This window comes from Mirounga leonina, unplaced genomic scaffold (genome assembly GCF_011800145.1).
Source record: "Mirounga leonina isolate KUSES-001 unplaced genomic scaffold, KU_Mleo_1.0 Mir_100832, whole genome shotgun sequence".
Classification (NCBI taxonomy): domain Eukaryota; kingdom Metazoa; phylum Chordata; class Mammalia; order Carnivora; family Phocidae; genus Mirounga; species Mirounga leonina.
In genome coordinates this window covers 371199-390147 of record NW_023270020.1, presented here as the reverse complement: position 1 = coordinate 390147, position 18949 = coordinate 371199, and the positions used below count along the sequence as shown (strand labels likewise).

The 18949-nt window shown below is 38.5% G+C and overlaps 1 protein-coding gene across 8 annotated transcripts in view; it reads right to left on the bottom strand.

Annotated features, from left to right (window-relative positions):
- The window catches only part of LOC118006907 (lysine-specific demethylase 5D), a 41193-nt gene extending 22748 nt beyond the window's left edge, over positions 1-18445 (bottom strand). For 2 of the 8 annotated variants that reach the window (XM_034999787.1, XM_034999866.1), the window contains exons 1-10: positions 17954-18445; positions 16762-16839; positions 15437-15559; positions 15015-15185; positions 14022-14156; positions 10633-10756; positions 10347-10531; positions 7420-7578; positions 6913-7032; positions 6639-6797 (exon numbers count right to left, since the gene is read on the bottom strand). In XM_034999787.1, the coding sequence (XP_034855678.1) occupies positions 6639-6797; positions 6913-7032; positions 7420-7578; positions 10347-10531; positions 10633-10756; positions 14022-14156; positions 15015-15185; positions 15437-15559; positions 16762-16839; positions 17954-18103 (1404 nt within the window). In that variant the 5' untranslated portion in view covers positions 18104-18445. The remainder of the gene's footprint in view (positions 1-6638; positions 6798-6912; positions 7033-7419; positions 7579-10346; positions 10532-10632; positions 10757-14021; positions 14157-15014; positions 15186-15436; positions 15560-16761; positions 16840-17953) is intronic. The other 6 variants (XM_035000244.1, XM_034999963.1, XM_035000281.1 and 3 more) reach the window with 6 other exon arrangements.
- Positions 18446-18949: the final 504 nt, after the last annotated feature.

Genomic DNA, 18949 nt, shown 5'->3' with positions numbered 1-18949 from the left:
CAAAGATACAAAAGTAAGGATCTGAAAGGGTACATGCACCCAATGTTTATAGCAGCAATGTCCACAATAGCCAAACTGTGGAAAGAGCCAAGATGTCCATCGACAGATGAATGGATAAAGAAGAGGTGGTATATATATACAATGGAATATTATGCAGCCATCAAAAGGAATGAGATCTTGCCATTTGCAACGATGTGGATGGAACTGGAGGGTATTATGCTGAGCAAAGTAAGTCAAACAGAGAAAGACATGTATCCTATGACCTCACTGATATGAGAAATTCTTAATCTCAGGAAACAAACTGAGGGTTGCTGGAGTGGGTGGTGGGGTGGGAGGAATGTGGTGACTGAGTGATAGACACTGGGGAGAGTATGTGCTCTGGTAAGCGCTGTGAATTGTGCAAGACTACTGAATCTCAGATCTGTACCTCTGAAACAAATAATGCAATATGTGTTAAGAAAAAAAAAAAAAGAAGAAGGTAGCTGGAGGGGAAGAATGAAGGGGGGGAATCAGAGGGGTAGACAAACCATGAGAGACGATGGACTCTGAAAAACAAACTGAGGGTTCTAGAGGGGAGCGGGGTGGGAGGATGGGTTAGCCTGGTGATGGGTATTGAGGAGGGCATGTTCTGCATGGAGCACTGGGTGTTATGCACAAACAATGAATCATGGAACACTTCATCTAAAACTAATGATGTAATGTATGGGAATTAACATAACAATAAAACAATTTTTAAAAAAGGAACAGCTATTTAAAAAAAAAAAAAAACTAGAGAAAAAGCAACAAACGATACCTAAGCCACGCATTAGAAGAGAAATAATTAAAATTAGAGCAGAAATCAATGAATTAGAAACCAGAAACACAGTAGATCAGATCAACAAAACTAGAGGTTGGTTCTTTGAAGGAATTAATAAGATCAATAAACCACTGGCCAGACTTATCCAAAAGAAGAGAGAAAGGACCCAAATTAATAAAATTATGAATGAAAGGGGAGAGATAACGACTAACACCAAGGAAATAGAAACAATTATTAGAATTTATTATCAACAACAAAATGCCAATGAACTGAGCAATCTGGATGAAATGGAAGCCTTCCTGGAAACCTGTAAGCTGCCAAGACTGAAACAGGAAGAAACTGACAACCTGAATAGGCCAATAACCAGTAATGAGATTGAAGCAGTGATCGAAAACCTCCCAAAAAACAAGAGTCCAGGGCCTGATGGATTCCCTGGGGAATTCTACCAAACATTCAAAGAAGAAATAATACCTATTCTACTGAAGCTGTTCCAAAAAACAGGACCATAAGGAAAAGTTCCAAACTCATTCTATGAAGCCAGCATTACCTTAATCCCCCTACCAGGCAAAGACCCCATCAAAAAGGGAATTTCAGACCGATATCCCTGATGAATATGGATTCCAAAATCCTCAACAACATCCTAGCTAATAGGATCCAAAAATACATTAAAAGGATCTCCTACCACGACTAAGTGGGATTTATCCCCGGGATGCAAGGGTGGTTCAACAATCGCAAATCAATCAGTGTGATAAAACACATAAATAAGAGGAGGGAGAAGAACCATATGGTCCTCTCAATTGATGCAGAAAAAGCATTTGACAAAATACAACATCCTTTCCTGATTAAAACTCTTCAGAGTATAGGGACAGCGGGAACATTCCTCAAGCTCATAAAATCCATCTATGAAACACCCACAGTGAATATCATCCTCAATGGGGAAAAGCTGAGAGCCTTTCCCTTAAGATCAGGAACACATCAAGGATGCCCACTCTCACCACTATTGTTCAACATAGTACTAGAAGTCCTAGCAACAGCAATCAGACAACAAAAAGAAATAAAAGGTATTCAAATTGGCAAAGAAGAAGTCAAACTCTCTCTTTTTTGCAGACGACAAGATACTTTATGTGGAAAACCCAAACGACCCCCCACCCCCAAATTACTAGAACTCATCCAGCAATTCAGTCGTGTGGCAGGATACAAAATCAATGCACAGAAATCAGTTGCTTTCTTATACACTAACAACACAACTGTAGAAAGAGAAATTACAGAAACGATTCCATTTACAATAGCACCAAAAACCGTAAGATACCTCGGAATAAACCTAACCAAAGAGGTAAAGGATATATACTCTAGGAACTACTCATGAAAGAAATTGAAGAAGACACAAAAAGATGGAAAAATATTCCATGCTCATGGATCGGAAGAATAAACATTGTTAAAATGTCTATGCTACCCAGAGCAATCTATACCTTCAATGCCATCCCAATCAAAATTCCAAAGACATTTTTCAAAGTGCTGGAACAAACAATCCTAAAATTTGTATGGAATCAGAAAAGACCCCGAATCGCCAAGGAAATGTTGAAAAAGAAAAACAAAGCTGGGGGCATTACCTTGCCCGATTTCAAGCTATATTACAAAGCTGTGATCACCAAGACAGCATGGTCCTGGCATAAAAACAGACATCCTAGACCAATGGAACAGAATAGAGAACCCAGATATGGGCCCTCAACTCTATGGTCCAGGAAAAAACATGCAATGGAAAAAAGACAGTCTCTTCAATAAATGGTGCTGGGAAAATTGGACAGCTACATGCAGAAGAATGAAACTCGACCATTCTCTAACACCATTCATAAAGATAAACTCAAAGTGGATGAAAGACCTCAGTGTAAGACAGGAATCCATCAAAATCCTAGAAGAGAACATAGGCAGTAACCTTTTTTGACATTGCCCACAGCAACCTCTTTCAAGATACATCTCCAAAAGCTAGTGAAACAAAAGGAAAAATGAACTTTTGGGACTTCATCAAGATAAAAAGCTTCTGCACAGCAAAGGAAACAGTCAACAAAACAAAGAGGCAACACACAGAATGGGAGAAGATATTTGAAAAAGACACTACAGATAAAGGGCTGGTATCCAAGATCTATAAAGACCTTCTCAGGACGCCTGGGTGGCTCAGTCAGTTAAGCGTCTTTCGGCTCAGGTCGTGATCCCAGGGTCCTGGGATGAGTCCCGCATCGGGCTCCCTGCTCAGCAGGGAGCCTGATTCTCCCGCTCCCACTCCCCCCGCTTGTGTTCCCTTTCTCGCTGTCTCTCCCTGTCAAATAAATAAATAAAATCTAAAAAAAAAACAAAAAACTTCTCAAACTACATAATCAAGTCAAAAAGTGGGCAGAAAATAGGAAAAGACACTTCTCTGAAGAAGACATTCAAATGGCTAACAGACACATGAAAAAATTTTCATCATCGTTAGCCGTCAGGGAAATCCAAATCAAAACCACACTGAGATACCAGCTTACACCAGTTAGAATGGCAAAAATGGACAGGGAAAGAAACAACAAATGTTGGAGGTTGTGGAGAAAGGGGAACCGTCTTACACTGTTGGTGGGAATGCAAGTTGGTACAGCCACTTTGTAAAACAGTGTGGAAGTTCCTCAAAAATTTAAAAATAGAGCTACCCTATGACCCAGCAATTGCACTCCTGGGTATTTACCCCAAAGACACAGATGCAGTGAAAAGAAGGGCCATATGCACCCCAATGTTCATAGCAGCAATGTCCGCAATAGTCAAACTGTGGAAAGAGCCGAGATGCCCTTCAACAGATGAATGGATAAAGAAAATGTGGTCCATATATACAATGGAATATTACTCAGCCATCAAAGGGATGAATACCCAACTTTCACATCAACATGGATGGAACTGGAGGAGATTATGCTAAGTGAAGTAAGTCAAGCAGAGAAAGTCAATTATCATAGGGTTTCACTTATTTGTGGAACATAAGGAATAGCATGGAGGACATTAGGAGAAGGAAGGGAAAAATGGGGGGGGGGAATTGGAGGGAGAAATGAACCATGAGAGACTATGGACTCTGAGAAACAAACAGGGTTTTAGAGGGGTGATTGTTTAGCCCAGTGATGGGTATTAAGGAGGGCACATACTGCATGGAGCACAGGGTGTTATACGAAAACAATGGATCGTGGATCACTACATCAAAAACTAATCATGGAAAGATCCGAGATGTCCTTCAACAAATGAATGGATAAAGAAGATGTGGTCCATATATACAATGGAGTATTACTCAGCCATCAGAAAGGATGAATACCCAACTTTTACATCAACATGGATGGGATTGGAGGAGATTATGCTAAGAGAAAGAAGTCAAGCAGAGAAAGTCAATTATCATATGGTTTCACTTATTTGTGGAACATAAGGAATAACATGGAGGACATTAGGAGAAGGAAGGGAAAAATGGAGGGTGGGGGGACTGGAGGGAGAGATGAACCATGAGAGACTATGGACCCGAGAAACAAACACGGTTTTAGAGGGGAGGGGGGAGGGGGGATTGGTTAGCCCGGTGATGGGTATTAAGGAGGGCGCGTACTGCATGGAGCATGGGTGTTATATGAAAACAATGAACTTGGATCACTACATCAAAAACTAATGATGTATTGTATGGTGACTAAGATAACATAATAAAATTAAAAAAAAAAAAAGAAATATACGTACAGCCTAAGTAAAATAGGTAAAAAAATTAGTAATAGTACAAGCCCCTACTGGAGAGAATACTATATTGTGAAAATACTGCAAGTACTTGTATGTCTATACATACATACACAGTCACATGTCTAAGCATTACACATGCACTATAAGTACCTGGGACTTCTAACAGTTTGTAGAAAATATAAATTGTATACTTTTAAAAGTCTACACTTGGAACAACCACTTCCAAATACGTAACCTAGAGACTCTTACAAATACTGAAAGCGATCCAGCAGAAAATGGATAATAATGGTATAATCTCAATGGAATATTATACAATAGTGAAAAACCAGGTAAGTTCAAGCTTTAGGCAACATGTGAATGATTTTTCAAAGCGTAACACTAACTTCAAAAATTAAGTCAGAGGTACACACAGCATAAGATTTACAAAGCTCAAAAATTAGGTAACATGCTTTTTAGAAATACATTCATATATAATTAAACACTAAAAAATTAAAAGAAAATTATGACAATAAAATTTTTATCTGTCTCCTTTCGGGGCTTTTGAGGTGACACAGGCAGATATGACTTGTGGGGAAACACGGAAATAGATGTAATATTAGAAAACATCATTACATTCAAATGTGGGTTCGAGGATATTATTTAATATTATGCTTTATAACTGATAAATAAACTACATTATTCTGTTGTGGTTTTACAGTATCATGATTAAATTGTTTCCAATTTCCAAAAAGTAACTCAAAGAACACCAAGATGTCAATAAAGGACTACAGGTGATTTCCTGGTTTCCTTAGTTTATACTTTTCAATTTTCCACAATTGATACATAAGACTTTTAAGAATCTGAACTACTGGGGCGCCTGGGTGGCTCAGTCGGTTAAGCACCTGCCTTTGGCTCAGGTCATGATCCCAGGGTCCTGGGATCGAGCCCCGCATCGGGCCCCCTGCTCAGCGGGAAGCCTGCCTCTCCCTCTCCCACTCCCCCTGCTTGTGTTCCCTCACTTGCTCTCTCTCTGTCAAATAAATAAATAAAATCTTAAAAAAAAAAAAAAAAAGAACCTGAACTGTTTTTTTATTAAAACACGCTGTTAAGAGGCACCTAGGTGGCTCAGTCAGTTGAGCAACTGCCTTCGGCTCAGGTCATGATCCTGGAGTCCCGGGATCAAGTCCCGCATCCAGCTCCCTGCTCAGTGGGGAGTCTGCTTCTTCCTCTGACCCTCCTCCCTCTCATGCTCTCTGTCTCTCAGACATGCTCGCTGTTCAAATGCTGTTATCTATGTACAGATACCTGTCTCTCTCTCTATATTCTCATATAGTTTATATAAGTTAATATACTTACACATAAAAGCCGAGTAAGCCTTCCTAAAAATTTCTCACCTCTTAAACTGCCACTTTTTTATTTGGAACAACTGCCTCATAATGGTTTACATGAGGTCAATGTATATACAAAGCTGAACCGTATTTGTCCAGGCTCTGGCCATCATGGTAAAACAAAAATGAGAAAAGGAATAACTGCTCAATAATACAGAGATGCATTATCTTTTAGCTTCTTTTTCCCAAGTAAGTTCTGCTTCACCCATATTGTTTGGCTGCTCATAAGAAATTTCTAATGTAATTAGTTAAATCTTCAGACATCTAAATGGGTGTGACTCTACATGAGATCACCTTGGATAAGGTAGTTTTCATATTACTCAATTTGTTCCACACGATGAACACAAATTAAAATGTCAATGAGGGCATTTCCCAATTTTCTTTCAAATTTATATATAAATATGAATAAACTGGTGACAGCAGTTATTTTTGTCTATCATGCAGATAACCAAAAATGATAAACTTTAAGTATTTAGTTTCAGGGAAATCAGAAGAGCCACTGTAGCTCCTAATTGATAAATTCAAGGTTTCATACTATTCCTTGGGGTTTTTTTTTTGCTATCACAAATGCAGAATGGAAACAGTGATGGTAATGGTGGTTATGCACACTGTGGGTTACTGACAGATCAACCAATGCCAGTAAATCTGACCTTTATTCCTGTTATGTGAAAACAGCACTATGTGGAAGGACTCATGAGTACAGATGGTTTCACATGCTAAAATGTGCTGTTAATATGAGTTACAAATCACATTACCTCTTCCTCGGGGGACAGGTTCCCTTTGCCACTGCTTACAGGAAAACCACTGCCAAATTCTTTGGAATGAATGTCTGCTCCATACTCAACTGTGACATCCTCCTCAATGCTGCTCACCAGTCTCCAGAATTCCTTCTCCACAAGTTCTGTAGGTACCATCTGCGACAAAAGATGTAAAAGATGATCACAGCACTTTGTATTTTGGCCCCATGTCTGTATGAACACTAAGACTTATCAGAACTAAACCGTATATCTCTACTCCACAATCACATACATGCACAGGCATGTTGAAGTAGTCAGCTTTGAAGGAATCAGCCATTTCACCAAAGCTCTGCAAAGTGTACTCCTGGGTAGCCTGCTCAAAGCCAAAGGCTTCAGGGGGCCTCTTACACTCCTAAAATAGAAAGTATTTCAGCAAGAAAAAGAAAATAGGCAAACAACCCAAAAAGAACAGCAGGAGATAGATCTTGTGTTCTACCGTCCACCTTTTCTTATGTTTCAAGGTAGGATGGTTCCTTCACTATCTACTAAAACTATTCCTTTTTCTTTCCTCATATGGTTCACATCCTTTGTATTATGGTTCTTACTGTTTTAAGTGTGTACAATCTGTCTAACCATTCTTGCTTAATAACTCATAGATAGATGATCAAAACCTGACAGAAATATTAAGTTAGAAAAGGGCAACCATAACATCTACTCTAGTTTCCCTTAAAAGCAGGAGCCTAGATTTTTAAAAATCACCAAGAACTAAATTTAAAATATTCATATTCAATAGTCATACCGCCATGATACACTTTGGGCATCTCCAGACCCCTCTGGGGATTTCAGGAAGGGGTGGTATTAGGCAGAAAATGTGGTAATTGTCATCGCAGCCATCACATAGAAGTAGTTTATCATCTTCATCCCCTCGGGAGCATATTCGACAAACATATGAGTCAATCTACCAGGAAAAATGAAAATATAAGTGCATACTCCATGATACCTTATCTCAGGTTTCCAAACCACTTATTTTGAACAGCTCCCACCAAACAACTACTACATTGTGCTGTACTCATGAGTTCACTATATGGGGAAAAATATGATAGGACATAAACAATTATGAAATAATATAACACATCCAGAAATAAACCATGGTTAAGATGCTTACAGAACAACAAACTAGATTTTTTATATAAGATTTAATGGTACAAACCTAAATCATGAAGCTATAAACTGGCATGGATCATTCAAAAAACTACATATGGTTAATAATAAAATATGCTCACTGCAAGTTGAACATAATAACCCCAACTGACCAAATATCAAGTAACACCTGTTATTGTTATAAAGTTTAACAGGCGTCCATTTTCACTCTAAATTGTGTCTTTGATTTTCATAATGAATTGGTCACCATAGTAGTATGCCGTAAGAACACCACACTAGGGGGCAAGGCCAAACAACTTGGGATACTTAGATACCACTGAGATAACCTAGTATTACCAGATAAAAAACAAAACATATCAATACATTTTTACCAGGATGAATATTAGAAAAACCACCTGAAGTGAGACTAGGCTATACCAGAAGAATCGAGAACTAAAATGATCACTAAAATAAGAGAAAAGAGGTGACTCATAGAGTAAGACAAAATGTATGATGTCTGTATAAAGCTAGACAGATACATATATACAACTTTCATATTAATATAGGAGACACACATATACATCAATGTACAAATATATATACATGTGTATGTATTTAAACACACATATGTACATTAGCTTACTTACCTATGTATGTGTGGCAGTAACCTTTAGTCACAGAAATTTCAATCCTTTCACATATACAATAAAAATGCCTATATATCTTTCCTAATGGCATGTATTTTAACATTACTATTATTCAATTTATCTTGAAACTGCAAACTACCAAAAATTCCATGAACAGTAAAAGAGACTAAAAAATCATAGCTGTATTTTTAAAAAGCGTACTTAATAAAACCCAATACGAGAACTTAACACAATATAAATACTCTAAAGTGTATCAATAAACAAGGCAACACAAGATTATATAGTGATACTACTTATTTAAAGTACAAAAATAGGCGCCTGGGTGGCTCAGTTGGTTAAGCGACTGCCTCCGGCCCAGGTCATGATCCTGGAGTCCTGGGATCGAGTCCCGCATCGGGCTCCCTGCTCAGCAGGGAGTCTGCTTCTCCCTCTGACCCTCCCCCCTCTTGTGCTCTCTCGCATTCTCTCTCTCAAATAAATAAATAAAATCTTAAAAAAAAAAAAAAAGTACAAAAATAAGCAAACCTGTTTTTATGTATTAAAATTTTTTTTTTTAAAAAAAGCACATTTTTCTGTATGCATGCTGTAACAACAAAAAAAGGCAATAGAACTAGATAACCAACTAGATATAGGGGTAACAGAAAAGTCCTAAAAGACTCACAGACTTCACATTTGGATGACAAGATCTTGCTACAGCCCATAACATAAGAAACACAATGTCAACTGGGGAGGTAATGATAATACAGATAATCCCTAAATAATTAGAAAGAGATGATTAAGAGAAATGCAGGAGCTGAAGTTCAAAACAGAAGTCTATTCAAAGATAAAATTTCTAGGGGCGCCTGGGTGACTCAGTTGTTAAGTGTCTGCCTTCAGCTCAGGTCATGATCCCAGGGTCCTGGGATCAAGCCCCACATGGGGCTCCCTGCTCAGCGGGAAGCCTGCTTCTTCTCCCTCTCCCACTCCCCGTGCTTGTGCTCCCTCTCGCTGTCTCTGTCAAATAAATAAATAAAATCTTTAAAAAAAAAAAGGTAAAATTTTTAGGAACATTAGTAGTATCAGAGTAGGAGTGCTCAAACAAAATTATAAAAAAAGTAAAATTTGCTAGAAAAGAAAAAGGACAATCAAGAAAGAAAATTTACCATTTTATAAACATACAGACTCCAGAATATTCAAGTGATTCTAAAAATCTTTCTAGTAAGAAGTACAAAACAGGAAAAGAACAAAAGGCAAGATCAGAGAAGAGAGACACTGCTATATGAGATGTGGGATTTCTGAAGCATCTGCCAAAAACAAATAGCTTTCACATTATGTCCTACCATACACAGCTGTAAAACATGCTGACAAAATACTTATCACTGTATTAGAAAAGATGCAGCAGTTTGGTGGAAATTTCAGATTTTAAAAATAAGAAGACACAGGGGCACCTGGCTGGCTCAGTCGTTAAGCGTCTGCCTTCAGCTCAGGTCATGATCCTAGGGTCCTGGGATCGAGCCCCGCATTGGGCTCCCTGCTCAGTGGGAAGCCTGCTTCTCCCTCTCCCACTCCCCCTGCTTGTGTTCCCGCTCTAGCTGTGTCTCTCTCTGTCAAATAAATAAATTAATTAAAAAAAAAAAAAAAAGGAGGCAAATTTTCCTCCTAACTATAATACCTTGAATATGTTTCTTCTCCTTCCTAACCATCTGTCTGTTATATATGAAGGGCCCAGAAATAAATGGAAGGGAGGAGAATGTAAGGTGGGATAACATAACTTCAAGTTCCACCTAGTTCTGATAATTCAAAAAGAGTATTAGAAAATCACAGGTTAAGTCCTTGCATGGAGCCCTGGGTGTTATATACAAACAATGAATCATGCAACACTGCATCAAAAACTAATGATGTAATGTATGGAGACTAACATAACATAATAAAAAAAAAAAATCATAGGTTAAGTCCTTACAAAATGGGCACTACTGTGACTCCTCCTCAGTTGCATAGTCATCTTGGTGCAGGGCTCTATGCTGTGATTCAAGTCCTCTCTGCGCAATGGTGACATCACTTTCCCATCCTCTCTTGGTTCCTCCTTCATCAGAACAGTGCAGGGGCATATGACACCTTCTTTATCTAGGGCAGTTAGAAACAAATCTGAAAACAAACAAATCTGTTCTCCCATCAAAGTCAACAAACCCACTGTCCCACTTTGTACTTTAACGCACACATTGCTTCTTGGCCCTATTAAGCTTCACCTTTCTTCCGTAAAGTCTTATCCTTAGCCATGAGCCCCAAGCCCATCATCTTGGGACCAGCCCCATAGATCTGCAGCTTCTTCAGCTCTGGATTCTTCTCAATGTCTTCCTCTGTAGGTTCTGGCTATTAAAACAAGGTTTAAAGAAGGAATGCAGTAAATTTGTAGTTGAGTCCTCCTTTCACACACAAACCAAGCAATATCACATCCCAACTCCCAACCACCTCCTTATCTAACCTTCACACACTAAGACATTATTTCCCCTTTCCTAAATCAACCTATGGCCAGGTCCAAAACAACTTCAGAGAAAGTCTCTGTGCTCCAAAGCCTGGTGGAATTATTCAAACTATTCAATCATAAGATGTTTATTCCACCCTGCCTTACCTTTCCCAAGGAAACTCCAATAAATGCTGTGGCCTATGCCTTCCCCTTGCTTTCTGATCCTTACTAAGATTAATGCTTCCTCTTGTGGCCCAGTATGATGTACTATCACTATCACTCTTGTTTCTAGGAGAACTGTAACTTTAAACTTTTCTTTTAGTGGCACTGAACTCTCCATGTTGTCATTCAGTCACTTTTATACATTAAGACCTGGACATAAATTATTAATACCCGTGTATTTGTTGTATACTGTTGTGAAAGATTTATTAATAGAAATTAAAACAGGAGGGCACCTTTGAAATTTTAATAACTTAAAATTTTAACTTCAGTACAATCTTTTAAAACCAACAGTGTACAAAGATGCCTGGTTCCTCATTTTTTACACATTTTGATTTTACCAATCAGTTATATAAAAAGAAACACATCATTATTTTTATAATTTCAATTTATAAATGAGATTAAACACTTCCGAGTTATCAGTATGGTTTAATACAAAACTTGAAAATAGGTTGTGAAAGATGATTCTATCAGCATAGTTGGCATAAAACTCCTAAGTGCCATTATTTTACATTATATATTCATTATACTACATACATTATACTTAACACCATTATCTTAAAATATAGTTTCCTAGCAAAGTACCTTTTAAAAGAGCTAATACTTGCTTTCAAATATGAAATAATAGGTATTATTCTTAACCTTTCAGACATCTTACTATCCATTCTTGTACTACATATACCTATGTCCAAACTGGGAAAAAAGACGTTAGTCCTAATTTGTCACTTCTTTTCTGCTTTATGCAGAACTTATTTATAATTTTTTCGCTCTTAGTATTATAGAAGTACAATCTCTTTGTTTTGGTAACCATACAGTTTTAAGAATTTTTAAGACCTTTCCAGCAAAGTGAACAACTTTATTCTCTAGAAAGTAAGTGTCTAAAGATTCCTTGATTTTTGGGGCACCTGGGTGGCTCAGTCAGTTAAGTGTCTGCTTCGGCTCAGGTCATAGTCCCAGGGTCCTGGGACTGAGCCCCACACTGGGCTCCCTGCTCAGTGGTAAGCCTGCTTCTCCCTCTCCCACTCCCCCTGCTTGTGGTCCTGCTCTCACTACCTCTCTGTCAAAAAGAAAAAAAAAAGATTCCTTGATTTGGAAAAATTTTTGTATCCTTAGCTGATAATTACTACTTTTGAACAAATTTTACTGATTCCCAAGATTAGAAGCTCACTTTTCTTATTCAGATAATTATCAGATACCACCTTGTTTGAAGAACTAAAGCACTAATGCAGAATCTATCTGAATTGCATTAATCTGAGCTAGATTACCATTTCTCCTTTCTTCCTTCTACATCCAAATATTAAAATATTTTAAAATTTAATATTAGGATTACTCACAAAATATCTAAGAACAAACAGTGCTATCCTAATTTAATATATTTTAGAAATACAAATATCCAAAATTTAATGAGAACATATGTGGACACACAAAACAGGTGTTTTTGTTGTTGTTGTCGTTTTTAAAGACTTTATTTATTTGAGAGAGAGTATGAGGAGGGGGATCGGTAGAGGGAGAAGCAGGCTCCCCACTAAGCAGGAAACCCGATGCAGGACTCAATCCCAGGATCCTGAGTCGAAGGCAGATGCTTAACATCACATCCCAACTCCCGAGTCGAAGGCAGATGCTTAACGACTGAGCTACCCAGGTGCCCCCACAAAACAGTTTTAGCAAGATGAGAAATTTTAAGGCTGTTTTGTTTGTATTTTTAATTTTCTGATATTACACTGTTTGACATGTGAAAACCCCTGCCTGGTTGGGGAGAGACTGCTCCTCTGAGGCTAGCCAATTCTTTGAGATACCAAAGGATCCAGCAAAGTGCTTGCATTTCATACACAAACCAACCAATCTAGAGCCATACTTCCCTGTTAGGCTTCAGCACAACAGGAGGGATTATTCCTCTGCCTTAATCATCCCAGGGCACGAGGGAAATAGGGGTGCTCCGACAAGTTAGAGCCCACTGCAACTGTTCAAACCAGCCAATCCTAAACTATTCCTGGCTCTGCCTTGCCTTTCCCTGGAAAACACCAGTAAGGCCATGACCTAGGCTTTCCCCTTGCCCATGCCCCTTCTACAACCTGACCCATGCTTTTGCTTTGCACTGGGGCACTGTGTGGCAAGTGTCCTGAGTGTAAGTGTTTTCCCGAGCTTCCCGAGCTGACTCTGTCTCATAAAAAAATACAGACCAAAAAGTAACAAAAAATAAACAACAATACAAAGTCTGTATAAACCAACCCAAGATTCAAAGAGTAACCCCTAAAACTATATTAAAAAGATGGGCACCTGGGTGGTTCAGTCGGTTAGGTGTCTGACTCTTGGTTTCAGCCCGAGGTCCATGATCTCATGGATCATGAGACTGAGACCCCTCTCAGGCCCTGTGCTCGGCACAGAGTGAGCCTGAGATTCTGTCTCTGCCCCTCCCCCTGCTCATGTTGTCTCTCTCAAAGAAATAAATAAAATCTTAAAAAAAAACTGTATTAAAAGAATATGCTTGTTTTTGAAATGTATAAAAACAAAACTACCAAAACAAAAATATTTCAAATAATACCCACAAAAATAAAATAACCCATTCATTTTCAATTAAATCCTTATTCAACCAGCTATACATTAAAAATAAAAGAATGTCTGGGGCACCTGGGCAGCTCAGTCATTAAGCGTCTGCCTTCAGCTCAGGTCATGGTCCCAGGGTCCTGGGATCGAGCCCCACATTGGGCTCTCTGCTCAGCGGGGAGCCTGCTTCTCCCTCTCCCACTCCCCCTGCTTGTGTTCCCTCTCTTGCTGTGTCTCTCTCTGTCAAATAAATAAATAAAACCTTAAAAAATAAAATTAATAAAAATGTCAAATAAATAAAACCTTAAAAAATAAAATTCATTAAAAAATAAATAAATGAAAGAATGTCTTATATATATGAACTGAACAAAAACTTTGAAGCTTATGGGGAAAAAAACAGGCACTCACATCAGGCTGTAGTCTTTTTCCCCGCCGACTACAGCTACTGAACTTGGAAGGCTGCACAGACTGTCTTAAGGGAATGCTGTGGGGTTTGTATTCCTTGTCTTTTTCCTCATTGTCAAATGGGTGAGTGTTACACTGCTGGGAACATGAGAAAACATAAGATCAGGAACTCAGTCACATTCATAATCAGCAAATAATGAAGTGATTCCTTTATCTTAAATCTCCAACAATGAAAGCTGTACTTCCTTCTCAATAAATTACACAAATCTATCCTTTATAGTTTCTGTGATAACAGCACACATACAATGAAAATTCTTCTACATCTTTGAACCTATAGACTACCAGGTTTGAACCTAGGCTTCTATTCTTACTTTGTGTGCCTTTTGCTATCTATTCCAATTTCTTTGTCTGAAAAATGGATAATATAAATATCAAATCCAACAGAATTACATAGATTAAATAACCATTTATAAATATTCATATATACACACAATTTTACAAAACGCTTTGAAAATAATAAAACCTAAACATTACATACCCAGCCAAATCAGTTCCCACTCCTTCCTGAGTTAAACCCAATACCAAAATTTTATCCTTAAACTAACTCTCTATCTGAACTACCCTTAAGAAGATTAGTAATTTCATAAGATAATTACCTTATCAAGGAGGATGGCCTAAAATAAGAACTGCTTTCTCTAACTTATACTGATATCTTCTCCATAAAAATATCCTAGTAACCCCCTAGAGAGGAGGACTAAAGAAAAATATCCTCCAGTTCTCATGTAGCTGCTCTAGCAGATATGAAATTTCTTCAAAATATACTTCACACTTCTTCACAAACTGAAAAATATTTTCCAGAGCCAATTCCCAAAATTTCTATCAATGTACTTAAGATACTAAACCTTGACTATTCAGGAGAAAGCTCAACCCAGAAAAAGGCAGACAAGAGTAGAAAACAAAATCATATTCGGCCCCAAATAAGCTAAGAGCCCTCACCACAAGGTTGGCTCCAGACTGAAACATTTCATAGGGGTAAATGATTCGCTCATAATGGGATCGTAGCAGGGAACCAATATTTTTGCCTGGTGGGTAGTTGAGTCGTTGGGCAACTCGGGTCCAACGACGGTCCTTGCAGATAGCTTCATAGCCACCTTCCTCCATCACAATCTGCAAAGATAAGAAAAGTATAAATTAACTGTGTGCAAACTGAGAGACCTAAAAACAGCAGTGATGGTTAAATATGAGGACTGTGCACTGCTCCCCAATGTCAGTTGTTCCAAGACAAAACAATTTTGTGAAGAAATGCTGGCAGGCTCTCTGTTGTCTGCTTTCCTGCCTAGAGACACAAAGTTCAACCACAGGGTCTCCTAGCCAAAGGTTTTTACTTCTTTTCCTCTTTAAAGCAAAAGTACTCTTACCTTACTAAGGCTGTAGAGATCCAATATCCTCCGTTCCACACTGGGAATTTTTAATGAAGAATCTTGGATTTCCCAGAATTTTGCAATCTGGTCCAAATAGTTCAGTTTTACTCTGGTCTGGGCCTGGGAAAGAGAGTCCTATGAGATTGGCTTACTCCTTAACCTGACTTTGGTCCAATGTGACTTCCATAAAAAAGTACTGTTTTGTACAATCTATAGTGCCCTACTAGGCTAGAACCTAGATTTCACTGCCTATCTTACCACTAGTGTCTAAAAAGACTCAACTCAGCTGATTCTTCAATCTGAAAAGAAAGTTCAGGGGCGCCCGGGTGGCTCAGTTGGTTAAGCGACTGCCTTCGGCTCAGGTCATGATCCTGGAGTCCCTGGATCGAGTCCCGCATCGGGCTCCCTTTTCGGCAGGGAGTCTGCTTCTCCCTCTGACCCTCCCCCTTCTCATGTGCTTGCTCTCTCTCAAATAAATAAATAAAATCTTTAAAAAAAAAAAAAAAGAAAGCTCAAAGAGTGATGCCTCAAAGTCAAAATCTTTCATTCCCAAATCTAAAGCATTATCCTTGGACTTAGTAAGGGCTAAGCAAGACCATTTAGGCTTAATCTAATATCTTCCTTAAGACAGCACTCTGTAGCCTATACATGGAAAAAAAATATTTTTCTATGCTATGTCAAAAATTTCTACATGACACCAGTTTTCTGAATTATCCTTCTCTTATTCTAAGTCATTTTGGAGTTTCTAACCAGTAACCATGGTCAAAACTCATAATAGCAAAAGAAAATGCCAAATCATTCATATACTTTCCACATTTAATACTACTAAGCTGAATATGCAGGCTGTTGATTGCTTTATAAAATAAGATTTGTCTTTCCTACTTACTCTGACCCATATCAAAATACAGTCTTTTCCTATTCAAGAAGAACTAATGTACTACCACCAGCCTTAAGTGCGAAATTTAGCTGCCCATGTATCTGCCCTGAACTTTGCTCTTATGAAAGATATCAGGGAAACCCCAAAATGATAAAACATGTGGGCATGGGTAGGAAAAATCTATCTTTTTCATATGTCTAATTTTAGCCCATTCGAAGGCAGAAAAATGTCATTCATTCCTGAAAAAAAACCCTTCTTCCTGTGCTGTCATTCTGCAGAAGACTTTCTTGAAAATCAATATTCTGGGAAAAAAGTGGAACTGGCGTTAGAATAAAAATATACCTGCTTTAAAAACTTATATATTTAACTACACTGTTATATAACTACTAGTAAAGCAAGATCACAGCTTATATTCTACCATAACAGGGATGACTTTCCATTTTACCTCCAGTTCATTTAGCCTCTGAATGCGAGGTGTGAATCTGAAGTTGTCAACTTCTACTGCAAAGGGAGGTTGCCAGTCCTAGAAGAAAATAAAAGAACTTATTATGGCACAGCAAAACATGTAAATGGTAAGAAGTAGAACCATTTGTCTCCAATTTAATATTCCTCCCTCTTAAGACTTCTGGTTGCTATTTTTTGCTCCTAAAGGTTCATATGGTTGCCTCTTTAATATCACATAGTGAAAAAGAACAACAACAAATCCAAAAAAAAACCCCTTTGAAACTCCTTGGTACGTGTCCTCCCCAAAAACCCCATAAAAAAGAAACAAAATTCCAAATCCTCAGAAAGGGCCTAAAAGATCAATTTGAAAGTAATGAAGCACACCCCAATGCAGACTCGCTCATTTGGGTTCTTATTAATGTGAAGAAAATGTTATATGGAGGAAAAGTGATTCTGAAAGTTGGACCATTATTTATTCCCGCTGTAATAGTGTTTTAAGAATAGAAGTATATTAATAGTAGTGAGAAAAGTATATACATTCAAACAGAAGAAAATGTAATCCCGTTAAGCATCTGACAAATGAGCAAAATAGCGTGCAGTAAGAGGACATACGCTGAATTTTCATTTTAGTTGTTTAAAGTGATAGCGTAGACACTTTTAAGTCTGCATTAATTTAGAGAAACCTAATGAGCAGTTCTGAGTAAACTTAATCCAGAGGAGAGGCTTGTCTGTGAAACACGAAATTAAATGGTAGGAAGATTCCCACATCCGTTCCCATTTTTACCTGAATTTTTTACAGCATTAGATCAGGCCCAATGGTCAATAAGACAATCCATATTTTTTTGCTTCAGTTACGTATCAAGGTCTTGGGTACGTTAAAATTTTTTTGAATGTAAATATAAAAGACGTTAGTATATTAGGGACGCGTATATTGTGGCACAGCATACAAACAACTTCAAATTCGCTCTTTTCATTTCTAAAATACATCTTTACAACTGCACGAGGTCCGACGATTCGAAACTAGCTCTCTGATACCAGCGTATTACGGTTATTTACAAAACGAGAAATTATACCTACATACAGCATTTAACCAAGAGCAAGAACTACCGAATTAAGGCCTTGTTTACTAGTACGGTGCCCAAACGCTCGGAGTTAACGCAACCCCGTTTCCAAATTTTGCTTGAGAACCTTACCGCGGGTGGGCGGATCTTGCAAATACCCGACTTCTCTGCAATGGGCCTGATTTTCGCGATGTAGCCAAGCGGGTCTCGAAATTCGGCCCACGTAGGTTCGAACACTGGGCACTCCGGCGGCGGTAGGAAGTCATCGGACCCCGGCTCCATGTCGCTCTCAGATGCTAATTTGTAAAATGATTTCCTCTTTCTTCAGTGGCATATGAATCCTTCGTCGCCAAAACGTGGGCCCCAGAAGGCCTCTATTTTCTTTTAACTCCTACAGTTATTTTAATTCATGCAATTGCCTCCCAGTTCTATAACCACCATCTTGACCATCCAGCTTTTCCGGCTGATTTACACTTCGTGTCACTCCGCGGACTGATTCTTCAGGCGCTAAAACATCTTCTAAACGGAGATGTTCTATGTGGGCTAGTAAAAGCTAAAGACACAGAAGGGAGTCCACTAAAACGAAACAAGCGCCACAAACCAAGCAGTCGAGTAACCTTAAATAGTTCTTCCACGGAACAGAAAAGCACAACTACAAACAAAACCGCCGGATCTTTTTTTAAGGGACAACGGCGCATGTTACGCGTGCGCAGTAGACGAAAAGTCTTAGTGTGGCTGAGCGGTCCTTTTCTTTTTTTCACGCAGAGAATACCCCGTTTGCAGGAACTGGAATGGAAGCCCAGTTGCCCCCGTTCCTTTACCCTTGCAATCCACGACGATATGAGCACCCATTCCAAAGTCCTTGAAACACTTGAAACTTACTGGCTCTTCAGTTACCCACCTGCCTTTATGATAAGGGGGTACCAGTTACAACACTTTTACAATCCTACAAGTATTTGTAGAATACAAATTACTTCTATTCCGGTACGCTATTTCACTTATAACGCGGCTGGCATGCATACATTTTCTTATTGCATTTGAACAAACTCAATATTGCATTTCTTTACACCTAAACAAAGGGGGAGGGGCACTAAACGCTTTTATAAAAATGATTGCCAAATAGATGCA